The sequence below is a fragment of the Nicotiana tomentosiformis genome, chromosome 2, assembly GCF_000390325.3.
Source record: "Nicotiana tomentosiformis chromosome 2, ASM39032v3, whole genome shotgun sequence".
NCBI lineage: Eukaryota > Viridiplantae > Streptophyta > Magnoliopsida > Solanales > Solanaceae > Nicotiana > Nicotiana tomentosiformis.
In genome coordinates, this window is record NC_090813.1 from 61,309,419 (window position 1) to 61,334,653 (window position 25,235).

The 25,235-nt window shown below is 40.5% G+C and overlaps 1 protein-coding gene across 1 annotated transcript; it reads left to right on the plus strand.

Annotated features, from left to right (window-relative positions):
• Nucleotides 1-23,562: 23,562 nt before the first annotated feature.
• Nucleotides 23,563-24,249, plus strand: LOC138904914 (uncharacterized). The gene has a single exon (XM_070193410.1). The coding sequence runs from the start codon at nt 23,563-23,565 to the stop codon at nt 24,247-24,249; it is 687 nt and encodes a 228-aa protein (XP_070049511.1).
• The last annotated feature ends 986 nt before the right edge of the window (nt 24,250-25,235 follow it).

Consider the following 25,235-nt stretch of genomic DNA (forward strand, 5'->3'; position numbering starts at 1 on the left):
AGACATCTTTTGGATTTTCTATTACAAAGACTTAAAAGTAGTGATGACTACAAAAGAAAAATCTACAGACTCGAAATAAAACAATAAGCAACCTTGACAAGGATGAACAAAACTCGAGGAAAGTAAAATACAGACTCAAAAACTAACTAAAAAAAAATCAAAAGTACATAAGAGCCTCCACTGGTACTCCGGGGGCTTGCAGGACATCAGCCGGTCTCCGCATAGGCCTGCAGGCAATATCTTCTTGGAGGCGGTCTAGGTCAACCATCACTTGTCGGACGAATGTCATTACAGAAGCAAAAAACATAGACTTGGTCATGTCTTCACATTCATGGCATTTCATTACAACATAATCAGCTATCTCTTTAATCCTCATTCTGATGACACCCTTTTCTTGAAGCAAACGTCCAATCTGCTGGGCCCGAGCCTCTAACACTTGTGTATCTGTGTTGTTTTTGTCTTGTAACTATTGCAGGATTTCTTGTAGTTGGTAAATCAATGCATAGCAATGCTCTCTTTCTGTCTTGAAATCCTTTATTTGCTTGACCATTTCATTTTCCAGGGCAACCAGCTTTTCCTGTAAAATTGCTACTTCTTTGTCATATTTCTGCTTCAACTGGTGGGCTAATCTAGCATGTTCTTCCGCACTTTTGGCCAACTTTGCTTGAGCATTTAACAAGTCCTTTTCGGCCTTTGTCAAGTCAAAACCATAATCATGCACTTTCCGCCTTAGGTTGGTTATAATTTTCTCATCTCTCTCACTTCTTACCGGTGTCTCGGCGGCTATTTTCATTCTATGGATTTGGGCTCGAAGGGCTTCATTTTCCCTAGCCAACCTCTTCTTTTCCCCTTCATCTTCAGCTACCTGCAAACTACTATCAAATTTGATTTTTTCAATTTGTTCTTCTAGTTTGTTTATAGTAGTCCGGTATTCCTTTTCTTTAGCTAACCAAACCCATTGCTCTCGTGCTCCATCGGTGAATTGTTGGACATGGGGCCTTTTGGCGGGCTACACTGGCTCTTGATCGACCCGACTTCTTTTACCATACCATATGGCGTAGTTGGATCGTACTTCACCCATGGACAAATCTCGTACTTGAGTCTGTGGTTCCAAGAACCTACATTGGTGCCAAATCTGACGAACCCTTTCTTCTGGAAATATGGCTTTTGGGCATAGTTCAATAACTTGTGGACTCAAATCTTCGTCATAAGGGACTGTTTGGTATCTGCCCAATTGGCGTAGGACCCGATGCAGGGCATATGGCTGAATACTCTAAAGACCCATTAATAAAAGAAAGCACACTCCGGCGGACATGTAAATAACTTCATCGACCGGGAGCCAACCGAAAGTCCACTCAATTCAATTTGCGTTTAAAGAACCCAAATACGCGAACCATGCCTCAGTACCTTCTGGCAACTCATGATTGTTTACTCGGTTTTCATATTCTTCGATGCAATTGAGTCCGGTCAGACCGTAGTTCATGTAACCTGGGCGATGACAAAGATGTTCTACCAACCACATTTGTAAAAGCAAGTTGCAACCCTCAAAAAACTTTGTCCCGGCTCGACAAGCAGTTAAAGCTCGATAAATTTCTACGAGAATCATCGGTATGATAGTGCCATCGGCCTTTTTGACCATAAAGTCGGCCACTCCTGCGAGCCCCAATTCTATATGTCTGTCACTCCTTGGGCATATCAGAGTGCCTAAAAATGCCACCACAAAGTCCAAACCCCTGCGTGGTTCCCATTTGTCTTTATTTCCCTGATGATTCAAACCAGTGTCCGGAGCCTCAAATCCGTGGGGGTCCCCATACCGGCTGTATAAGAAACGGAATGTTCAGAATCCTCCAGCTAAATTTTCATCTTTAACCTGCCGGCTAATACTGAGGAGGTCCAAAAACTTATGAGGGGTTACAGTTCTTGGTGCTACTGGATATTGATACCTTAACTTCCCTTCGAAACCAGCATAACCTGCAATCTCCTCTAGTGTAGGGGTCAACTCGAAATCAGAGAAGTGGAAAACATTATGTGTCGGGTCCCAAAAAGCTATCAAAGCTTCGATTATATCAACCCTTGGTTTAATTTCCAGAAGACCAGTGAGCCCACCTAAAGCCTTTGTCACAGAAGGCTTGCTGACCTCCCCCAGGTCGTTCCACCACATATGAAGTCCTAGTGGAATCTCGTCTACGACTCGAAAAGGTATATTTTCAACATTGCTCATCCTACACATTTTTATTTAAGGCGACTGGTTAAATACAAGTAATTTTTGATTATTTTTTTTATTTTTTCCCCAAAAGAAAGATTATTTGTGCAAAATAAAACTCAAACAACTCAAGGCCACCTTTGCAAATACGGCCCTTCAGCCCTTCAGAAATAAAGATTTTAAAGCTGTGCTTGCTAAGTGGCCAAAATTAGGAAAAGAGCCATAGGTGGCTATTCTGGTAAAACAAACTTCCTGCATCCCGTCGGGACGTTTCTGGCTATTTGGACAGAAAGTGACATCCCCTAAATTTATTTATGACAAAATGACGCATTTTCATATTTTCTGGTTATTTTTGCAAAAACGGGGCCGGACCCGATGAGGGTTGCCTACGTATCTCACATCCGGTGAGAATCAAACCCGCGTAGTTCGGTCCATCTTGATGCACAGAAAGATATGATTTGTTTTGAAATGATTTTTTTTTTTTTTTTTGAAACTTTGGCAGAGTAACGGGATTTTTGAATATCGGGATTATCAAAACCGGGCATTTTTCTATCTTGCCTCACTCTTTGTTTTTCTTTTTCTTTTTTCTTAATTTTCTTTCCTTACTCTAGAAGCTGGTCAACATACAAGCCAAGCAAATTAATGCCCAAGTAGCACGTAAAGAATGCATCATGATGGTCTTTTGATTTTCGGGTGCACCTATCCTAGACGGACCCAAACCCTGTGTTGAGTTCCCTAAGAAAAATGCACGTGATGCAAGCAAACGTGCCTACTAGGGATCCGGCATGAGGCTGTGTTATTCTAAGTTTTAAATCTTGGGTGTATTGTTCTAGACGTGGCTTACCCGAGCGGACAACTCGAGCCGAGGGAGGGGGGCAACGTACCGGGAATACAGAAGCTTCACCGGCTTTGCAACTTTTCCGAACCTCGTTCTAAAATTAGGATATGACTCTAACAGAAAAGAAGCCACGTGAAGCGCACGCTTCTAAGAAGATTTAGAAGACTCAGAGAGAAGAAGGGTTTCGAAGCAGTTTATATACAATTCACACAATATCAAAGCGGTAAAAAAAAGGGCATTTAGCACATTAGGCTTAAACACGTAAAAATAAGACAAGCATGAAAGCCAATCATAACAGCTATTCTAAGCTCGAATTCTGAACTCTGAACCAGAGATTCTAGGTTCTTATCAGGGGATAAGGGAGTTTTTCCAATTAAAGTGACATTAATCGAAATGGAATTATTTATTAAAATCAGAGTTGCCACTTGGAATAAGTTATGGTGTCCCAAGTCACCGGTTTATTTTAAATTCTAAATCGAGAAACTTTGACTCTATTTATGGTCTGCGAACACAGAAGACCGGGTAAGGAATTCTGTTAACCCGGGAGAAGGTGTGAGGCACTCCTGAGTTCCGTGGTTTTAGCACGGTCGCTCAACTGTAATAATTCGTCTAATTGTCTAATTTAATACATATTTGAAACCTATTGTGTATTTTTAACTTTCTAACCGCTTTTAATTAAATATTACTTTTAGGATTTATGGAATCATTTCCTGAATAAGTTACGATGTCGTACACTTGTCATTTTGGCACATATTGCAAACCGCGCCACGTGAAACACACCCGCAATTTACAACATGTTTATGTTTTATTATTATTAGAAGTTGTGGTCGGGTCACATGAAATGCACACCCGAATTGAGGTTTGCGTATCATGACTATGCCACGGGAACCGTACTCATAATCACTATGATTCATTTAAACGCGCCTAAAGCAAAACTACATATATTCATGGTTTGACTATCCTAAAGTTCGAGATTGCATGTGAGGTACAAACATTCTGGAGATACACTGTGAGAGCCAGATCATTCTTTTCTAAGTGTTCTAAACTATTCAAGATGACATTTAATTTTCATAAGCAAACATTATATGGAATTATAAACCAACATGTTATCAACTCAATTTAAATCATGAGATAATCGACAGCCAGTCAAGAAAATGATCGAACTTGACTTAAATTTACAGCACAAGTACATTCTAAATTTGCAACACTAGTATACTAGCACTACAGCTACACCAGCTTTGAAAAAATATACGATCGGGTCATATTATTGGGTTCCATACCCCAGGCCCAACGGCCTGAGGTCCAGACTCGTTCAAATGACTCCCAGCTGGTCCAAGTTAAAAGTCTGCCCTATTTATGAAATCCCTGTTAAGACAAAATCTGGAGAAGAACATCACGCGTTCAAATTTTGAAATCATGTGTAAAGCTAAATTGGAGATTAAATTTACAAAGATATCCTACTCCATAGCTATTAATTATAGTAGTTGAATTCATGAATTATTACAAAAAAAAAAAACTATTTCAAACTAATCTTATACAAATCGTTCATCAGCAAGTAATCCTCAAACTTAACATTACAGAAAACTTAACTATTGTTATCAAGGGCACTTTGCTTATGACCCTTTATTATACAACATAATGCCTAATATCATTCTGAGCTCTCCACTGAGAGCTTCTGCTTCCAACTACTTCCCAAATTTACAAAGATATAGCCATTGGGCTATTCTTCATAAACTGTTTGGCGAATCAAATGGCCCATATGTTTAGGTTTGATTAGGATATTACTGGCTGTCTCATCCGAACAAAGTTAATTTCTTGAGAATGTATATTAACATTAGTAGGAAAAAAAGAAAAAGCAATATGAATGGTCAATCCAAGCAAAACAACTTAAACAACATTTATAGCTAACAAGCCAGACATACAAGGCTGAAACACACAATATGTCACTATGACCAAACTAAATCTGCCTTAAAGAAGGATTCAACAGTAAGAAACCATTTAGCTACATTAGGATTTAAGTCAATATATTGAAAACACAATGATAAGTCAACAAAAGAAAATTAGCAATCCTTTTTGAAACATAACCATTGTATAGAATTGTGATAAATACCTAACAACAGATGGACCAGCTGAAAAGCCAAATAAAGATTAAAAGAGAAAGAAAAGAACCAGCAAAACTGAGCAGCAACAAAGACAACCAAGCAATAATCCTAGCTTTAAATCTGAACCTCAAGCACAGCTAGTCAACAACAGCAACAACAAACCAGAGAAAAACAACATCAAATCTTGGAATTTCCAGTATTCTCTTAGAAGAAAGCAGTCTCAAAAAATGAAAAGAAGATCCAATTTCAGAGAATTCTTTCTAAAATCTGTCTATTCTTCATTGTCTTTGAGAGGAATGAAGCTGAGTATCCACCTCTGTGTGAGGAGTGTAGAGCCCCTTTTATAGAATGTGAGCATGTGCTCATGATAGGGAACGAGAGAGAGATTGAGGGAATCTGCCAACCTCCCCTTAAAATCAGGGAACTGACATCTTTTAATAACAGAAAATGGACAGTTGTCCACTTTTGATATATTTATCTCATTTTCACCATCTTTCTTAACAAATTAGGACAACTGTCTATTGTCCAAAAGCTTCTTACATGACTACTCACAATGCCATGATTTCTTTCCAATTAAACCCTTTAGAATTCTGTTTTTACCGCCCCTTCTATACTCTTTTAATTTAATCCTAAACCTCGACATTCAAATACGGAATCCCTAAATTAATTAAACAAAATTAGTGAATCAACTTTATATGTTCTCATGCCAAAACAGAATCAACGCTACTGAATCTCAATATGCCAGTAAGTAAAGTAAACAGACAATAAGGATTAAATTCATGCAAAATAGAGAATCAAATTATGCTAAACAAGTGAAACAAACAGTTTTAAAACTTTGTGAAACAAAAGAGAAGGAAACAGAAAAAGAATGGAAAATTATCTAAAACAACAACAAGAAGGTTTTCTGACAACTTTAATCGAACATCGACTTTTCGAAATGAACCAAAAATAAAACAACACCACGAGAACAACCGATTAGTGTAAATTTCAAGACGAATCGAGTCTCGAAACTTCAAGAATTGAAAAAGATTGAAACTAGGTTGTATGGGGGGGTTCGGATCTGGAATTCAAAGGTTTTGGGGAGGTTTATGGAGAAATTGATGGGGGATTAGGGATTAGGAGGGTATGAGGATTATAGGGCGTGAATTTGAGGGGATTTGGAGGTGAGGCCGTCGGTGAGAAAAGTGAGGGATTTAGCGGCGGCTAAGGTTTTCTTGAGAGACAAGAGAGAAATGGGAGGGGTCTGAGGGGTTTGGGGGCGGCTAGGGTTTTTTGTTGAGTGAGAGAGAGAGGAGAAATGAGTAGGGTCTCAGGGGTTTGGGGGGGTCTCCGACAGATATAAGGGGTTAGAAAGGGAGTTATGGGCCGCTCGATCAAAGGAAATCAACGGCTAAGATCGTCGTTACTGAAACGATGTCGTTTTGGTTAAGTGATGGGGCTGGACCGGGTGAGGGGGTTTGGGCTTGGGGCGAGTTGGATTTGGAGATGAATTGGGGCAATTGGACCACTGAGAATGTTTGTGGCCCAATCCGAAATTAAACAAGTTTTTCTTTTCTTTCCTTGAATTTTAGCTTAATAAAATTAAAAAAAAAATCCTAAACTAAGTCCTACATCAAATTCAATTTGTAAAATTAAATTAATTATCTATTTATAACATAAAAATAATTAATTAAGACTAAATGAAAGAAAATTACTAATTTGCAACTGAAAGCTAAAAATGTAAAAATGTCCAACATTTCTGATTTTTTGTTTAATAATGCAATTAACTTATGTAATTAAATCCTAAATGCAATTAAGACCTAAAATGTTATGCATGAAATACTTTAGACATTTTGGTATTTTTTTTATGATTTTAAAATGTTAAATATGCAACTAAATGCAAGCAACAGTTAACCAAAATTCCTACAAATTCTATAAAAACTAAAACAATTAAGAAAAACTCTATTCGTGAATTTTTGTAGGAATATTTTAGTTGGGCAAAAATCACGTGCTCACACCACAAGACACCTTCCACATGTCCTTCCTCATCCTTCGCTGCCCAGTTGTTGCCTTACTAAAAATTCGTCTCTGTAGCACTTGAACCAATAACTCGTTACCAGCTTTAAACCTTTCTGACGATCATCCTTCTCGAGACATTAATACTAGGAACGTTGCTTCGATCCTGAATCAATGCACACCGCAATCTCTAATGACTGCTTCCCCTATACAAATTCCTAACACCTCATCGTGAAGGCGAGTTGAAGAAAACCATAACACCGGCGAACCTTAACGCATTTTACAAGGAGATGACACCACATCAAAATTGAGAATTCTACCACACTCGAAAATATCAAGCTTCGTTACTCCATCAACCTCAAACCTGAACATTCATAGTCCGATTGCCTTTTCTCCGCTAGAATTAAAACATGGAACCTTTGAATCATGTACTGAGAAAAACCTTCTTTCAAGCCATTTATTGCCCCGACACATAGACAGGCATTCTACCATTACATAAACACTATGTGATAATAACGCATGAATCGTCATAACAATCAATGCCAAATCTCAAAACCTTAGGTAGTATTAATACTGAACTAAAATGATAGAGCGGCCTTCCTCAAGGCGACAACAATATCCCAATTAATTACACAGGGAGAAGCATCCCGCACTACATCTGTAGTACCATTAAAACTTCCTCGATTCACAATTTATAACAAGCACTTAACGTCGCATAAGATTGAATAGGAAGGAAATGTAGGAATAAGCATCAAAGGAATCGAATCGCACGATGAGGAATCAAAAAGGGAAGTATTCCTAACAGCCCTGTAGCCTCTCGAAGATAAGCACAGACGTCTCTGTACCGATCCGCAAGACTTTACTAGACTCGCTCATGACTTGTGAAACCTAAGTGAACCTAGTGCTCTGATACCATGTTGTCACGACCCAAAATAAAAAAAAAGGTCGTGATGGCGCCGGATACCACTATAAGGCAAGCCAACCACAATCAATTAACTTAATTACCCATTTTAGTATTTTGAAATAAAAAATTTCCTTAATGAAATTGTAAAGATAAAACTCATAGAGTAAATGATAAATATTTTTACCAATTAAATTTCTAAACAATTCACAACCATTCCCAAAACCCGGTGTCACAAGTGCATGAGCATTTACTAGGAAATTAAAAATAAAATACAGCATCTGTCTAGAATATAAATTAGACAAGAAAAATATAATAACCCTGAAGGAGACTCTGTCAGCTGCGGATCGTAATACAGAATGCAGCTCACATATGTCCCCACAATTATTAACCACACCTCTGCGCCCACAAGGCCACTAGACATATATGTACCTGCACAATAAAATATGCAGCAAGTGCAGTATGAGTACGAAAATAACGTGTACCCAGTAAGTATCAAGCCTAATGTCGAAAAGGTAGAGACGAGATGGCCGACTTTGACACTCACTATGGGTCAATAATATTAAATAATCATGAAATATAAATTTTTATATCAACGTGAGTCACAGAGTTAACCGTAATTTTATTGTCCAGTAGAAATAATTAAATTCCTTCAAATGCAATAATTCTCAATATATTAATTAAATTCCTTCAATTCCAATAAATTTCCAAACTTATCAATTAGTCTCATTGACAGAAATAGCAATAATTCCTTAATAAGCAGGAATAATAATTCAATAAATTCCAAAGATTTCCAATTTATCAATTAGCTTCATAAGTTGCAATAAACTATTAAGGTATCGTGTGATTATTATTATTATTAAGCATGATTTCTGCCGAGGACGTATGGCCCGATCAAGAGTGGCGTGTACACTGCCGAGGGACGTGCGGCACAATCCATAGATGCATCTATCCTTCCGAGGCGTTCGGCCCGCTCCACAAGAAAGGAGGACATTTTTTTATGTACCTCCGGAATGAGAGTTTATTTATTATAAGATAAACGCAGGAGGAAGAATAATTTCTTTTAACAATTAATTAATTTAAACAGAAAAACAAGTATATGAGATTTCCATCCTTTAATATCTTTATCTAATAATTCACAATATATTCATATATATCAATTAATATTATTCAAACAAAGAATACAATGTACACAAGTAATTCATGCTTTGAGTCCTAAACTACTCGGACTTTAGCATTAATAGTAGCTACGCACGGACTCTCGTCACCTCGTACGTACGTAGCCCCCGCAATTATCAATAATTATTCAATTTAATTCCTATGGGGTAATTTTTCCCTCACAAGATTAGACAAGAGACTTACCTTGTCTCAAAGTCTACTTTCCGAATACCACATCGCGTTAAATGCACAATTCGGTGCCGAAACATCCGAAGCTATCCAAATATTATACAAAATAATAAATATATGTTCAAAAATTCTAATTTAGGCAATTGAATAAATTACCCTAACCAAAATAGTAAAATTCCTAAAACTCACCCCGGGCCCACGTACCCGGATTCTGGAAATTTTTGGATGAAAAAATTACTCATAATCTCAAGAACTCAAATATATAATTTCTACCCAATTCCATACCTATTTTCGTGGTTAAAATCTCATTTCTTTTATAAAAATCTAGGTTTTTCATCTAAGCCTTTGATTTCTAAGATTTACTAGTTATAATCTACTTATAATCTATGTATTTAACTCAAGGGGTGTAGAATTAACTTACCTCCAAGTTGTTAGTTGAACTCCCTTCTTAAAAGCTCTGAAATCGCCCGAAAATAGAGGAAAAATGGGCTCAAAATGTCTAAGCCCCGATTTTTAACCATTCTACCCAACAATGATTTTCGCACATGCGGAAGAGGCACCGCACCTGCGGCTTCCACACCTACGGAAAAGCCTCGCAAGTGCGAGTTTTCCATCGCCTGCCAAGCCTCGCATCTGCAAAAAAATGCTCGCACCTGCGTGTTCGCAGGTGCGCCCGAGATTCCGCACCTGCGATGGCAGACCTCCCCTTCACTTTTTCGCTTCTGCGCATAAACCTCACATCTGCGAGTCGCACCTGCGGCTGTCCAAGCGCCGGTGCGAACGTACCAGAAGCAGAAGGCTTCAGCTCTTCTTCAAAATTCCAAAATTGATCCTAGCCTCGTCCGGTTAACACTCGGGGCCCCCGGGCCCTGCTCGAACATACCAACAGGTTTTGTAACGACCCGACTTGTTGTTTTAAGAATTTATATCCCGTTCAGTGGCTTAAGGTCTCGAAAAACTTTGTAATATGTATTATGACCCGTGAGTGTGGTAGAGTTTGATTTTCGGAAGATTCTGAATTTAATTAAAAGAAACAATTCTTATTTAGAAGCTTAAATGGAAAGAGTTGACCAGAGAGTTGACTTTTGAGCAAACGACCTGAATGGAATTTTGATGATGGCAATAGCTTCGTATGATGATTTCGGACTTAGGCGTATGTTCGGATTCGAATTTGGAAGTTTGTAGGACAATTCGACGCATTTTGGCGAAAGTTGAAAAATATAAGTGTAACGACCCGGCCGGTCGTTTCGGAAGTTATAGACCCGTTTTAACCCATTTCTACTTATTTTGTGTTATTCAGCTATATTATGTTATATCGGGTTAGTTGGTTCGGGTCCGAGAGGAACTCATAGTGAAATGAGACACTTAGTCTCATAATTGAAAAATTGAGTTAGAAAAGTGGACCGGATATGGACCTATGTGTAAACGATCTCGGATTTGAATTCGAATGATTCCAATAGCTCTGTATGGTGATTTTGGGCTTAGGAGCGTGTCCGAAACATTATTTGGAAATCCGTAAAGGAATTAGGCTTGAAATGCCGAAAGTTTTATTTTTGAGAAGTTTGACCGGGGGGTTGACTTTTTGATATCGGGGTCAGAATCCGATTCTAAAAATTGGAATACCTCTGTTATGTCATTTATGACTTGTGTGCAAAATTTGAGGTCAATCAGACGTGATTTGATAGGTTCCGGAGTTGTTTGTAGAAATTAGAAATTTCAAAGTTCATAAGGCTTGAATTGGGATGTAATTCATGGTTTTAGTGTTGTTTGAGGTGATTTGAGGATTCGACTAAGTCCGCATGATGTTTTAGGACTTGTTGGTATATTTAGTTGAGGTCCCGAGGGGCTCGGGTGAGTTTTGGACGGTTAACGGGTTGGATTTTGGACTTGGAACTCTGCTGGAATTTTCGAAGGGTGGACTGGGTGTGCAGCGTTCGCGAAAAAGAAAGGAAGTAGCCGAAAACCCCAGGCAATTGGTCTACGCGTTCGCGTAGGGGGTGTCACATTCGCGTAGTGAGAGGGAACGAAGCATCACGTTCGCGATGGGTTGAACGTGTTCGAGTAGAAGGCATTGAGGCAAAGGCATTTTTGTGCTTCGCGAACGCGAGGGTGATGTCGCGTTCGCGAAGGAGGAATTTGGACGGGAGCTATTTTGTGCTTCGCGAACGCGAGGCACTGACCGCGTTCGCGAAGAAGAAAAGTCTGGGCATCGAGTTTAAGTTCTGAAAATGGTATTTTCAGTTTTTGGCGATTTGGAGCTTGGAAGTGAGGCGATTTTGGGTGATTTTTAGAGGAAACAACGGGGTAAGTGTTCTTAACTAAATATTGGTTAAATTTCCCTAATCCATGGTTATTTTTATCATTTAATTGGTGAATTGAGTTGGGAAAATTTGAAAACCCTCTTGGTTTAAATTGAAGATTCGAGGGTCGAGTTGGGGTCGAATTTTATTAAAATTGGTATGGTTAGACTCGTGGTTGAATGGGCTTCCGGATTTTGTAACTTTTGTCGAGTTCCGAGAGGTGGGCCCCAAGGGCAATTTTTTAGCTAATTTTTGAATTTTTATGAAAAATCATTATTATCTTGTGGAATTAATTCCAATGAATTTTATTGACTGAAATGAATTATTTATGACCAGATTCGAGGCGTTTGGAGACCAATTCATGAGGAATGGACATTGCAGAATAAGAATTTCGCGGTTTGAGGTAAGTAACGATTGTAAATCTGGTCTTGAGGGTATGAAACCCCGAATTTCGTATCATTCTACTATTTTAAAGTGACGCACATGCTAGGTGACAGGCGTGTGGGCGTGCACTATCGGGGAATTGTGACTTGGTCCGTCCCGTAGCAACTGTAAAGTTGCATACTTTGTTGAAACCATTTGATACTTATATGTTTTAGAAAGAATTTCTGTAAATTGGGTTGAATGCCATGTTTGGGCCGCCAATGCTATTTGGATCCTTAGGGGTTTTTTCTTACCATCCTCTCACTGTTTTCGATTGAAAATCTATACTCAGTCATGTTTATACTTGTTTACCGCATAACTCAGTTTTATGACTCTATTTTGATGCATATAAATGTTTTGGGTCGAATGCCTAGTTTTACTGAAATGCCCGAGTGGCTTGAGAAGTTTATGACTGAGTGAGGCCGAGGGCCTGATTTTTGAGGATGAGTGTGGATCGGGGCTGCCCGCCTGCAGCATATTTATGACTGAGTGACGCCGAGGGCCTGATTTGTGAGGATGAGTGTGGATCGGGGATGCCCGCCTGCAGCATACTTTATTATTATAGCAATTGAGTTGTCCGTGTAGATTATAGCGCTTGGGCTGAAGGAGCCCCTCTGGAGTCTCTACACACCCAGTGAGCACAGGTACCTACTGAGAGCGAGTGCCGAGTGCTGAGTGACTGGGAGGCATGAGTGATTGTGAGGTATGCCCGAGTGGCAAGAGTGATTGTGAGGTATGCCCGAGTGGCACGAGTGACTGTGAGGTTTCCCCAAGGGGCTGTTTATGAGTGATGTTTTGCCCGAGGGGCTATTTATGATTTCATCATTTCTTTTGCTCACCTTTGCATTGAGCCTTGGTTTGAAAAACTGCTGGAAAAATATCTTTAAATGATTTTTACTGGAATCGGGTTTAAACGAGATGATTCGATTCAAACACTGATTTTAAAGCATGTTGTACTTTACTGAGATTTCATGATATGAACGTTATATGCTTTATTGCTCGTCACTACTACGGTTTATTTAAAAATCTTCATCTTAATATTATTGACCCATAGTGAGTGTCGAAGTCGACCTCTTGTCACTACTTCTTCGAGATTAGACTTGATACTTACTGTGTACACGTTGTTTACGTACTCATGCTACGTTTGCTGTACTTTTTGTGCAGGATCTAAGACAGGTGCATCAGGCGGTCCTATCGGTGCGCATCCAAGTTATCCCGAGGCTTGGTGGTGAGCTGACTTTCATGAGCCGTTCCGCAGCACCTAGTGTCTCTCTTTGTATTGTATTTTGTCTATTATGTTCAGACAATACTTGGAATTTTGTATAATCTACTAGATGCTCATATACTTGTGACACCAGGTCTTAGCACATACACTAGTAGAATTGTGGTCTTGAAATTATTATTTTGGTTTTTATTTATTTAGACTTTCTATTTTTCTTAAATCTTGCAAGTAAGGAAAGTTTAATTATTCGAAAATTTATTAAAAGAGTAAATATACGTTTAATTCACTTGTTGGCTTACCTAGAGGTGATGTTGGGTGCCATCACGACCTATAGGTAAAATTGGGCCGTGACAGTATTTGTATCCGTATTTGTGGGATTTTCTATTAAATCTAAATATTATATTTTCAAACTTAAAAGATTATAGTGTTTTATTGAGGTTGTCGGCTTGCCTAGCATTAAGATAGGCGCCATCACGACAAGTATGATTTTGGGTCGTGACAAGTTGGTATCAGAGCCTAGGTTACATAGGTCTCACGAGTCATTAGCAGGTTTAGTAGAGTCTTACAGATCGGTACGGAGACGTCTGTACTTATCTTCGAGAGGCTGCCGAACCCTTAGGAAAAATTGCACTTTCTTGCATTCTGTCATGCGAATTTGTTAATTCCGAAAACTAAATTTTTGTTATTCTATTCTCTCTCAGATGATGAGGACACATACTACCGGATCGGATGGTCAGCCACCAGTGCCACCAGTTAGGGCCGCGAGAGGCCGGGGCTGTGGTAGAAGTCGAGGTGTAGCTCGTACATCAGTTTGAGCAGCACCTGTAGTACCACCAATTGCTCCAGCTCAGGAGCAAGTTCCAGATATAGTCAAGCCGGCGAAGCCAACTCAGGCACCAGCTATGCCTATTGTGATTCGAGGCCTTCAGGAGGCTTTAGCACAGATATTGACTGTTGGCACTGGCCTTGCTCAGGTGGTTTCGGCTCAGGCCGGGAGAGGTACTCATACCCCTATCGCTCATACTCCAGAGCAGATAGTGCAGGGACTTCAGATACCAGGGGCACTACCAGTCCAGTCGGTTACAGCTGCTCAGGCCCAGGTGGGTCCTATTATGAATGACGAGGAGCTGAAGAGATTAGAGAGGTTTAGTAGACTCCATCCTCCAACTTTCAGTGGAACTAAGTCAGAGGATACTCAAGATTTCTTGGACAGATGCTAGTAGATGCTTCGTACAACGGGTATTCTGGAGACAAATGGGGTCTCATTTACTATTTTTCAGCTGACCGGAGTAGCCTTCAGATGGTGGGAGACTTATGAGAGAAGCAGACCAGTTGGTGCAGCACCACTTTCATGGCATGCGTTCTCTGTATTATTTCTAGAGAAGTTTGTGCCACAGACCCACAGAGAGGAACTACATAAGCAGTTTGAGTATTTACGTCAGGAGGACCTGTCCGTGACTCAGTATGAGATACGATTTTCAAAATTGGCTAGTCATGCAGTTTGGTTGGTTCCCACTGAGAGGGAAAAGATCAGGAGGTTCATTAATGGCCTCAACCATCAGTTTCGTTTTGTTATGACTTTAGGAAATGTAGCGGGTGCTAAATTCGACGAGGTGGTTGACAGTGCTCGACAGCTAGAAATGGTCCATACTCAGGAGCGTGAGGAGAGGGAAGCGAATAGGTCTCGTGGTCCGGGTAATTCCAGCGATGTTCCTTCTAGGGGACAACCCTATCACAGCATGGGTCGTCCTTATAGGCCCGCTCAGATAGCTCGTCAAGCTCATCGTGACACATAAGCTAGCCATGGTTTATACATTGCTCGACCGAGTCAGTCTTCTCTTAGTGCACTTCCAACTCAGAGTTCATCTAGAGCACCATCAATTCAGAGTTCATCGGTACCAGGTTCTTCTAGTAGTTATTCTAGTTCTCGAGGTCCACCTCAGTACTTGCTGCCATTGTTCGAGAATGGTTGTTTTGAGTGTGGAGATTTGGGTCATTTAGAGAGAAATTATCCCTGCCTTTCACGCGGTCCGGTTCAGTAGAGGAGTCAGGTTACAACTCCTTCATCAGCTACTACGCCACCCGCCCAACTAGCTCGGGGTGGGGCTCAGACAACTAGGGGTCGCCCAAGAGGGGGATGCCGATCAGTTGGCGGTCAGGCCCGATTCTATACCATTCCTGCCAGGCTAGATGCTGCTGCTTCAGATGCAGTAATCATATGTATTGTCTCAGTATGCCACAGGGAAGCTTCTATATTATTTGACCCTGGCTCCATATATTCGTATGTATTATCATATTTTGTTCGTTATCTGAATATGCCCCGCGAGCCCTTAGTTTTATTTGTTTGTGTGTTTACGTCGGTGGACGATATTATTATTGTAGACCATGTGTATCAGTCGTGTGTGGTAACTATTGGGGGACTGGAGACTAGAGTTGATCTCTTATTGCTTAGTATGGTTGATTTCGATGTAATCTTGGGTATGGACTGGTTGTCTCCATGTCATGATATTCTGGACTATCACGCAAAAACCGTGACGTTAGCGATACCGGGATTGCCGAAGGTCGAGTGGAGAGGTTCTCTAGATTATGTTCCAGCGGGGTAATTTCTTATTTGAAGGCCCAACGTATGGTTGGGAAGGGGTGTTTGTCATATTTTGCCTTTTTGAGAGATGTTGATGCAAACACTTCTACTATTGATTCTGTACCGGTAGTGCGAGACTTTTCGGATGTATTTCTTGCAGACCTGCCGGGTATGCCACCCAACAGGGATATTGATTTCGGTATTGACTTGGTGTCGGGCACTCAGCCCATTTCTATTCCTCTATATTGTATGGCACCAGCTGAATTGAAAGAATTGAAAGAGCAACTTCAGGAACTTCTTGATAAAGGGTTTATTAGGCCTAGTGTGTCACCTTGGGGTGCACCAGTTCTATTTGTGAAAAATAAAGATGGTACTATACGGATGTGTATCGACTACATGCAGTTTAACAAAGTTACAATCAAGAACAAGTATCCTTTGCTGCGTATTGATGATTTATTTGATCAACTTCAGGGAGCGAGAGTGTTCTCCCAAAATTGATTTGAGATCTGGGTACCACCAGTTGAAAATTCGGGATTCAGATATTCTAAAAATGGTATTCAGGACCCGTTATGGTCACTATGAATTTCTCGTGATGTCTTTTGGGCTGACCAACGCCCCAACAACATTTATGCACTTGATGAATAGTGTATTCCAGCCGTATCTTGATTTGTTTGTCGTAATATTTATTGATGACATCCTGATATACTCAGGTAGCCAGGAGGAACATGCACGACATTTGAGTATTGTACTACAGAGGCTGAGGGAAAAGAAACTTTATACCAAATTCCTTAAGTGTGAGTTCTGGCTTAGTTCGGTAGCATTCTTGGGACACATAGTGTCCAGTGAGGGAATTAAGGTGGATCCGAAGAAGATAGAGGCAGTTCAGAGTTGGCCCAGGGCATCTTCAGCTACTGAGATTTGAAGTTTTCTCAGCTTGGCCGGGTATTAACGTCACTTTGTGGAGGGCTTCTCGTCTATTGCATTGCCCTTGACTAAATTTACCCAGAAAGGTGCTCCATTCAGGTGGTCGGATAAGTGTGAAGAGAGCTTTCAGAAGCTCAAGACTTCCTTGAACACAACTCCAGTTCTAGTTTTACCTTCAGCTTCAGGCCCTTATACAGTAAATTGTGATGCTTCTCAGATCGGTATTGGGTGTGTCTTAATGCAGAAGGGTAGAGTGATTGCTTATGCTTTATGCCAGTTGAAGCCACATGAAAAGAACTACCCCTTTCATGATTTAGAGTTGCCTGCTATTGTCCATGCATTGAAGATTTGGAGGCACTATCTCTATGGTGTGTCTTGTGAGGTATTTACAGATCATCGGAGTCTCCAACATTTATTCAAACAGAAGGACCTAAATTTGAGGCAGCAGAGATGGTTGGAGTTGCTAAAGGACTATGATATTACTATTCTGTATCATCCCGGGAAGTCCAATGTGGTGGACGATGCCTTGAGCAGAAAGACGGTGAGTATGGGTAGCCTTGCATTCATTCATGTTGGTGAGAGGCCTCTTGCAGTTGATGTTCAGACCTTGGCCAACCAGTTTGTGAGATTAGATATTTTGGAGCCCAGTCGGGTTCTAGCTTGTGTGGTTTCACAATCTTCTTTATATGATCGCATCAGAGAGCGCCAGTGTGATGATTCACATTTCCTTGTCCTGAAGGACACAGTTCAACACAGTGATGCCAAAGATGTTACTATTGGGGATGATGGGATGTTGAGGATGCAACGTCGGATTTGTGTGCCGAATGTAGATGGGCTGCGTAAATTAATTCTTGAAGAAGCCCACAGTTCACGATATTCCATTCATCCGGGTGCCGCTAAGATGTACCAGGATTTGAGGAAGCATTATTGGTGGAGAAAAATGAAGAAAGATATAGTTGGGTATATGGCTTGGTATTTAAATTGTCAACAGGTGAAGTACGAACATCAGAAATCGGGCGGATTGCTTCAGAGACTTGAAATTCCGGAATGGAAATGGGAGCGTATTACCATGGATTTCGTAGTTAGACTCCCATGGACTTTGAGGAAGTTTGATGCTATTTGGGTGATTGTGGATCATTTGACTAAGTCCGCGCATTTTATTCCGGTCGGTACTACTTATTCTTCGGAGCGGTTGGCCGAGATTTATATCTGCGAGATTGTTCGCCTACATGGTGTTCCAATGTCCATCATTTCAGATTGGGGCACGCAGTTTACATCACAGTTTTGGAGAGCAGTGCAGCGAGAATTAGGCACACAGGTTCAGGTGAGTATAACATTTCACCCTCAGACGGACGGACAGTCCGAGCGCACTATTTAGATATTGGAAGATATGTTACGTGCTTGTGTTATAGATTTTGGGGGTTCTTGGGATCCGTTTCTGTCACTTGCAGAGTTTGCCTATAACAATAACTACCAATCGAGCATTCAGATGGCTCCGTATGAGGCTTTATATGGGAGACGGTGTCGGTCTTCGGTGGGTTGGTTTGAGCCGGGTGAGGCTAGGCTATTGGGTACTGATTTAGTTCAGGATGCTTTGGAAAAGGTTAAATTGATTCTGGATCGACTTCGCGTGGCGCAGTCTAGACAGAAGAGTTATGCCGACCGGAAGGTTCAGGATGTTTCTTATATGGTAGGAGAGAAGGTACTACTCCGAGTTTCGCCTATGAAGTGTGTTATGAGATTCGGGAAGAAAGGCAAGTTGATTCCTAGGTATATTGGGCCTTTTGAAATATTTAAGAAGATTGGAGAGGTGGCTTATAAACTTGCATTGCCGCCTAGTCTATCGGGTGTTCATCCAATGTTTCATGTATCTATGCTCCGAAAGTATGCCGGAGATCCGTCTCATGTTTTGGATTTCAGTACAGTGCAGTTGGATGGTAATTTGACTTATGATGTGGAGTCAGTAGCTATTTTGGATCGACAGGTTCGCATCTTGAGGTAAAAGAACATAGCTTCAGTGAAAGTGCAGTGGAAAGGCCAGCCAGTCGGAGAAGCTACCTGGGAGATTGAGCGGGAGATGCGGAGCAAATATCCACACCTATTTGAGACTCCAAGCATGATTCTAAACCCGTTCGAGGACGAACGTTTGTTTAAGAGGGGGAAAATGTAACGACCCGATCGGTCGTTTTAAGTATTACAGCCTCGTTCCCCCATTTATTGCTCATTTTGTGATTTACAGTTGTTATGTGACTTGCCGGGGTAATTGGTTCGGGTACGGTGATGTTTCAGAATGAATTGGAACACTTAGTTCTAATATTTAAAGCATAAGTTGAAAGGTTGACCAGATGTTGACTTATGTGTAAACGACCCCGGAATAGAGTTTTGATGGTTCTAATAGCTTCGTATGGTGATTTTGGACTTAGGAGTGTGTCCAGATATTTAATTGGAGGCCCGTAGTTAATTTTGGCTTGAAATGGTGAAAGTTGGAAATAGAAGGTTTGGAAGTTTGATTGGGAGTTGACTTTATTGATATCGGGGTCGGGATCCAGTTTTGGAAATTTTGATAGGTCTATTATGTCATGTATGACTTGTGTGCAAATTTTGAGGTCAATCAGACTTGATTTGATATGTTTCGGCATCGAATGTAGAATTTGGAATTCGTTAGTTTTCATTAAGCTTGAATTGGGGTGCGATTCGTATTTTATTATTGTTTAATGTAATTTGAGGCATCGACTAAGTTCGTGTCATGTTATGGGACTTGTTAGTATACTTGGTTGCGGTCCTATGAGGCTCATATGAGTTTTGGAAGAGTTTGATATTTTGAGCATAAACATATAATGATCCAAAGGTCCATTTTTAGTTCTAGAGATCGAAATTCGATTTTGAGACCTCTGGGAGTTTGATAATGAATTATAGGAATGATCTGGAATGTTTGGTCTAATTTCATCAAGTCGCGATTTGGTTTTTAGCGCGAAACATGAGTTATTTGTTTAACGAGCGAAATTGGTATCGCATTGAGCAAATAAGCTCCGAATTGAGTTTCGATTGAACGACTAGGTTCATATTATTATTTGTGAATTGATATGTGGCTATAATTCCATAGTTTTGTACATTATTTGCCTTGTATTTTATATGTTTTAATGATAAACTACACTTTAATTATGCGTAACAGAGTCTATTTTATGTGTAGATGAATTGGAGATGAAAGTACAGCAGAAAGAATACTTAAAGTCTAAAGTGTGCTCGAAAACAGCTGAAAAGAAGAAAGAAAGAAGTGAGCAGCCTACGAATGAGGAAGTTAGTGAAGCCATGCCTAAAGTGGGCATTAGAGCAGGCGACGCCAGGCCTTTAGCACGCGTTGGAGCAGGCCAGGCAAAGGGTAACGCGAGGTCCACCAGGCTTTGGAGCTGGCGACGCCAGGCCTGGGGCGACGCTCAAGTTGGTGGTAGGCCTCGCGAGGCCAGGTCTGGGCATGCACATTCCGAGTTTTAAAGGTTTATTTCATTTCCTGGTTTGACTAGGACTTGGCCTACATGTTTAGGTCTTTTCCTACACATATAAATAGACCTAAAAATGCCACTTTGGAGGACTTTTAGCAACCAGAGGCAAGGATAGATCGTGGAACAACCGTTGGGAGTTAGACTCATCGATTTCTACATCCCTTTATCCTTACTTTGTAATTTAATTATGCAAAATACTTTGGATATTGTGACTATGAGTATGAGTAACTAAACTTCTAATCTAGGGTTTTGATGGAACCTATTGGAGGATGATTTTCATGTTACGTTAATATAGGTTTGCCGTAGTATTTTCTCTATTTGTTCAACTATATTATTATTGTTGTCAATTGAAGGGTCCCCAATCGACTGTGCCTATTTAGTGTGTATTTCTCGGGAGAGAGTGCATATTTAAGTAGTTGTTGAACAAACATCACTCCTAACCTATATGAGGGATCAATACAGAGGGTTTAAAGGTGGGATTAGGGATAACAAAACCTTGGTGCGATCTGAGTGAGCTGTACTTAAGGCTAGCTAGCGTAATTTGGGAGAATATGTCTAGTAAATTATGGTAATTACTCGGGAGAGAGTTACAATAGTCAGAGTGCTCATGATCGGTAGAGAAGACTTAGGCAAATTTATAGAAGACGTAGCGGAGAGGATTCCGACAATAGGGGAGATCACAACCTCAGATCATTCGAATTCTTGTCTACAACCCGTAGTAGTTAGTTATTAATTGTTTTACTTTCATTACGTAATATTTAGTTAGTAAACATCCAAATTGTTACTTAAATATTTCTGAAGATTGATTGCGTAAGTTCGTCGAGTCTAGTAGCTGTGTTTGATAGGTTAATTCCCTATGAGATTTGACTCCGAACTTATTAGCCGGAATATATTTGCAACGAGCGATTAGTCATTTTTATAAGGCATAGTTGTGTGTGATCAAATTTTAGTGCCGTTGCCGGGGACTTAACAGTGTGTTAATTGTAGCTAAAAGAATTGCTAGAATTCTTAGTGTAGTCAATTTTCTTCATTTTTTTAAACCAAAATACATTGAAATTCTAATGTTTGTAGTCTTAGGGGTTACAGGTGCATGCCTAGAAACTCCTCAAGAAATGGTGAATTATTCGAAGCATTATCAGATCCTGAGAAAGTTTTCAAGGTACTTAATCGTGCAAACAAGAAAGGCAGAAAACAACGAAACTCGACAGAACAAATTGAACTGGACATGGATGACGTAATAGAAAATCTAAATGACAGAAATAATGACCCTGAACAATCAGGGTGTGGCGCCTCTTGTGCCAGAAGCAGCCTTGTATGATTGGGCACAACCCACCGCCGAAAATCTAGTGACCGTAATTGCAGTCCCTCAAATACATGCGGAATCATTTCAAATCACAAACAACATGCTACATTTGTTGCAGAACAAGGGACTTTCAGGGTCTTACATTGAATATCCTCAGCTGTATCTGAAAAATTTCCTGTCGATATGTGTCACACAAAAGTAACCTAATGTGACACCGGATGCAATAAAGCTGTTATTGTTTCCATTCTCGGTGACGGGAGAAGCTCAGACTTGGCTTAATTCACTCCCCATAAACTCCATCACTACGTGGGAGGAATTAGTCAAGCAATTTGTAAACAAGTTCTACCCACCCATAAGACTGCCAAACAAATTGATGAGATATTGAGCTTCAAGTAGAGACCAACAGAAACACTACAAGAAATGTGGGAGAGGTTCAAGGGTATGCTTGTTAAGTGTCCACATCATGCCATTCCAGAGCAAATGTTGGGGTAGAGGTTCTACATGGGATTGGCAGACAACTTAAAAGCTAATGTTCATGCTTCAGCGGGTGGAGCATTTTGGGAAAAATCATTTAGAGAATGCAAGATCCTACTTGATAAAATGGCTCAAAACTCAGGATGGATGACAAAAAACTCTACGATTACTCCTATAGTTCACTCTGCTGCTTTGGACCCAAACAACTCTATAGCCGAAAATATGGCTACTCTAATGACGCAAATGAGTATCCTCACCAAAAAGATCAATGAATCAGGCCAAAAGCAGCAGGTACACATAGTTGACGCAACTAATAAGGGCCTATGTACACCATGCATTAACCAACCTTATGTATGCTCGTGGAGTGCGGAAGGTGACAACCACCACTATCAGGAAGATATGAACTATGTAGCCAACTATGGGGGACAAAGGCAAGGTGGTCAGAATTGGGGTCTACAGAATCAACCATATAGACCAGCACAGCAGTAATAGAATAACATCAACAATCTAGGAGCTATATGACCATAGGGTCAAGTGGTGCCTTACCAAAGGCAACAGTGTTACAACCAGCAAAATTAGCAGCTGGCTTATCAACAACCTCAACAACAACAGATTGTGAGACAAGATGATGGGTTTGCTGAACTTAAGGGAATGCTGGACAGCAACAACAGAATGCTGCAACATCTGCTTGGGTCCAACGGAAAAATGCAAGAGAGAGTGGACTCACATGAATCAGCGATAAAGGGTATTGAGGTTCAATTAGGACAGATTTCTATGGCTCTAAACAATCGTCCCCAAGGGACGTTACCTGCAGACACACAAATCAATCCAAATGATTAGGGGCAGAAACAACTTATGGCAGTGAGTCTACGAAATGGTAGAGACCTAGATTTGGAGCAAGATATTTCTCGCGAAAGATGACCTACTGAAACACTTGTGCCAGTACCCATTGAGATCGATGATTCAATAGGGTTAACTGAGGTGATGGTATAAGACGCACAAGAGAGCACAAGCAAAGAAAAAGAGGTTGCGAAGGAGACTGAGGTAGCACAAGAAACGTCAGTAGAAGCAGTGCCTGAGCAAGATAAAACTCAAATCACAGGAAAGAAGCAACCTCCAGCACCTTTCCCCCAGAGATTGGCCAAATATCATAAAGATGAGCAGTATAAGAAATTCTTGGAGATGTTGAAGCAAATTCAGGTGAACATTCCATTGATTGGCACCTTAAAGGAAATGCCTGGTTATGCAAAAATGATGAAGGACTTGATGTCTCATAAGTTCGACTTTCAAGACTTGGCCATGGTTACACTAACTCAGACATGTAGTGTTGTTATGACGAGACCCATAGCTGAGAAATTGTCTGACCCAGGGAGTTTCACAATCCCATGCACAATAGGTAACTATGCATTTGCGAAGACACTTTGAGATTTGGGGGCAAGCATAAACCTGATGCCCCTGGCTATCTACAAAAGGTTAGGCATTGGAAGAGCTATACCCACGTCCATGTTACTACAGCTGGCCAACCGGACAGTGAAGAGGCCCTCGGGTATCCTTGATAATGTATTAGTACAGGTTGGGATGTTTGTGTTCCCAGCAGATTTTGTCATTCTTGACTGTTGGGTTGACGAGGAGATTACCATAATTGTGGGAAGACCATTCTTGGCCACTGGGAGAGATTTAATTGACTGTGAAACTGGAGAGATAAAAATGAGAATAAATGATGAAGAAATAACATTCAACGTGCAGAAATCTATGCGGCGTCCAAGTGAATTTGCTAACTGCTCTCTAATAGAAGACGTGGGTGTAATTTTAGAAGAGGAAGATGAGACCTTGAATGCTAAAGATCCTCTAGCAGCCTGTCTCATGAACTTAGATGAAGTAAATGGTGAGGACTTGGCAGAATGGGTGCTGGCTCTTGAAGGCCAAGGGTTTTGGAAAAGAGAGCTCGAATTTGAGCCTTTGCACTTAGAAGAAAGAAAAACTCCTCCAACTAAGCCATCGATAAAAGAACCACTAAAGTTGGAACTGAAACCGCTACCACCTCACCTTAGGTATGATTTCTTGGGACCTAACTCAACTTTACCTATTATTATCTCATCTGGTTTGTCATATGTGCAGAAAGAACAGCTTTTGTAGGTATTGAGTGAGTGAAAAACTACAATTGGTTGGACTATTACAGACATTAAGGGGATTAGCCTGGCCTTCTGTATGTATAAGATTCTACTGGAAGATGGCCACAAACTTTCCATAGAACATCAAAGAAGATTGAACCCCAACATGAAGGAAGTTGTGAAAAAGTAGGTGATAAAGTGGTTATATGCGGGGATCAGCCCAGTCCATTGTGTGCCTAAGAAAGGTGAGATGACTGTAGTGCAAAACGAGAACAATGAGTTGATATCAACAAGAACAGTCACGGGATGGCGAATTTGTATGGACTACAGAAGATTGAACAAGGCCACCTGAAAAGACCAATTTCCCTTGCCGTTCATTAATCAAATGCTAGATAGATTGGTTGGAAATTCCCACTTTTGCTATCTGGATGGATACTCGGGGTATAACCAAATCTCCATTTCCCCGGAAGATAGAGAGAAAACATCATTCACTTGTCCATATGGCATCTACGTCTTCCGGAGGATGCCGTTCGACCTATGCAATGCACCCGCTACATTTCAAAGGTGCATGATGTCCATCTTTACTAATATGGTAGAGGACATCATGGAGGTCTTTATGGATGATTTCTCGGTGGTGGGAGACTCATTCAATGATTGCCTAAGGAATTTAAAAAGAGTGCTAAAAAGATATATCGAGACTAATCTGGTATTCAATTGGGAAAAGTGCCATTTCATGGTACAAGAAAGTATAGTCTTGGGGCACCTAGTGTCGAGTAAGGGTATTAAGGTAGACCGTGCAAAGGTTGATGTGATAGAAAAGCTTCCACCACCCACTTCCGTCAAGGCAATAAGAAGTTTCCTGGGACATGCTGGTTTCTATAGGAGATTTATAAAAGATTTTTCCAAAATTGCTAACCCGTTGTGTAAATTACTTGAAAAAGATCACCCTTTTGTGTTTTCTGATGATTGCGGGGTAGCTTTTGAGGAATTAAAGAAGAGGATAGTGATAGC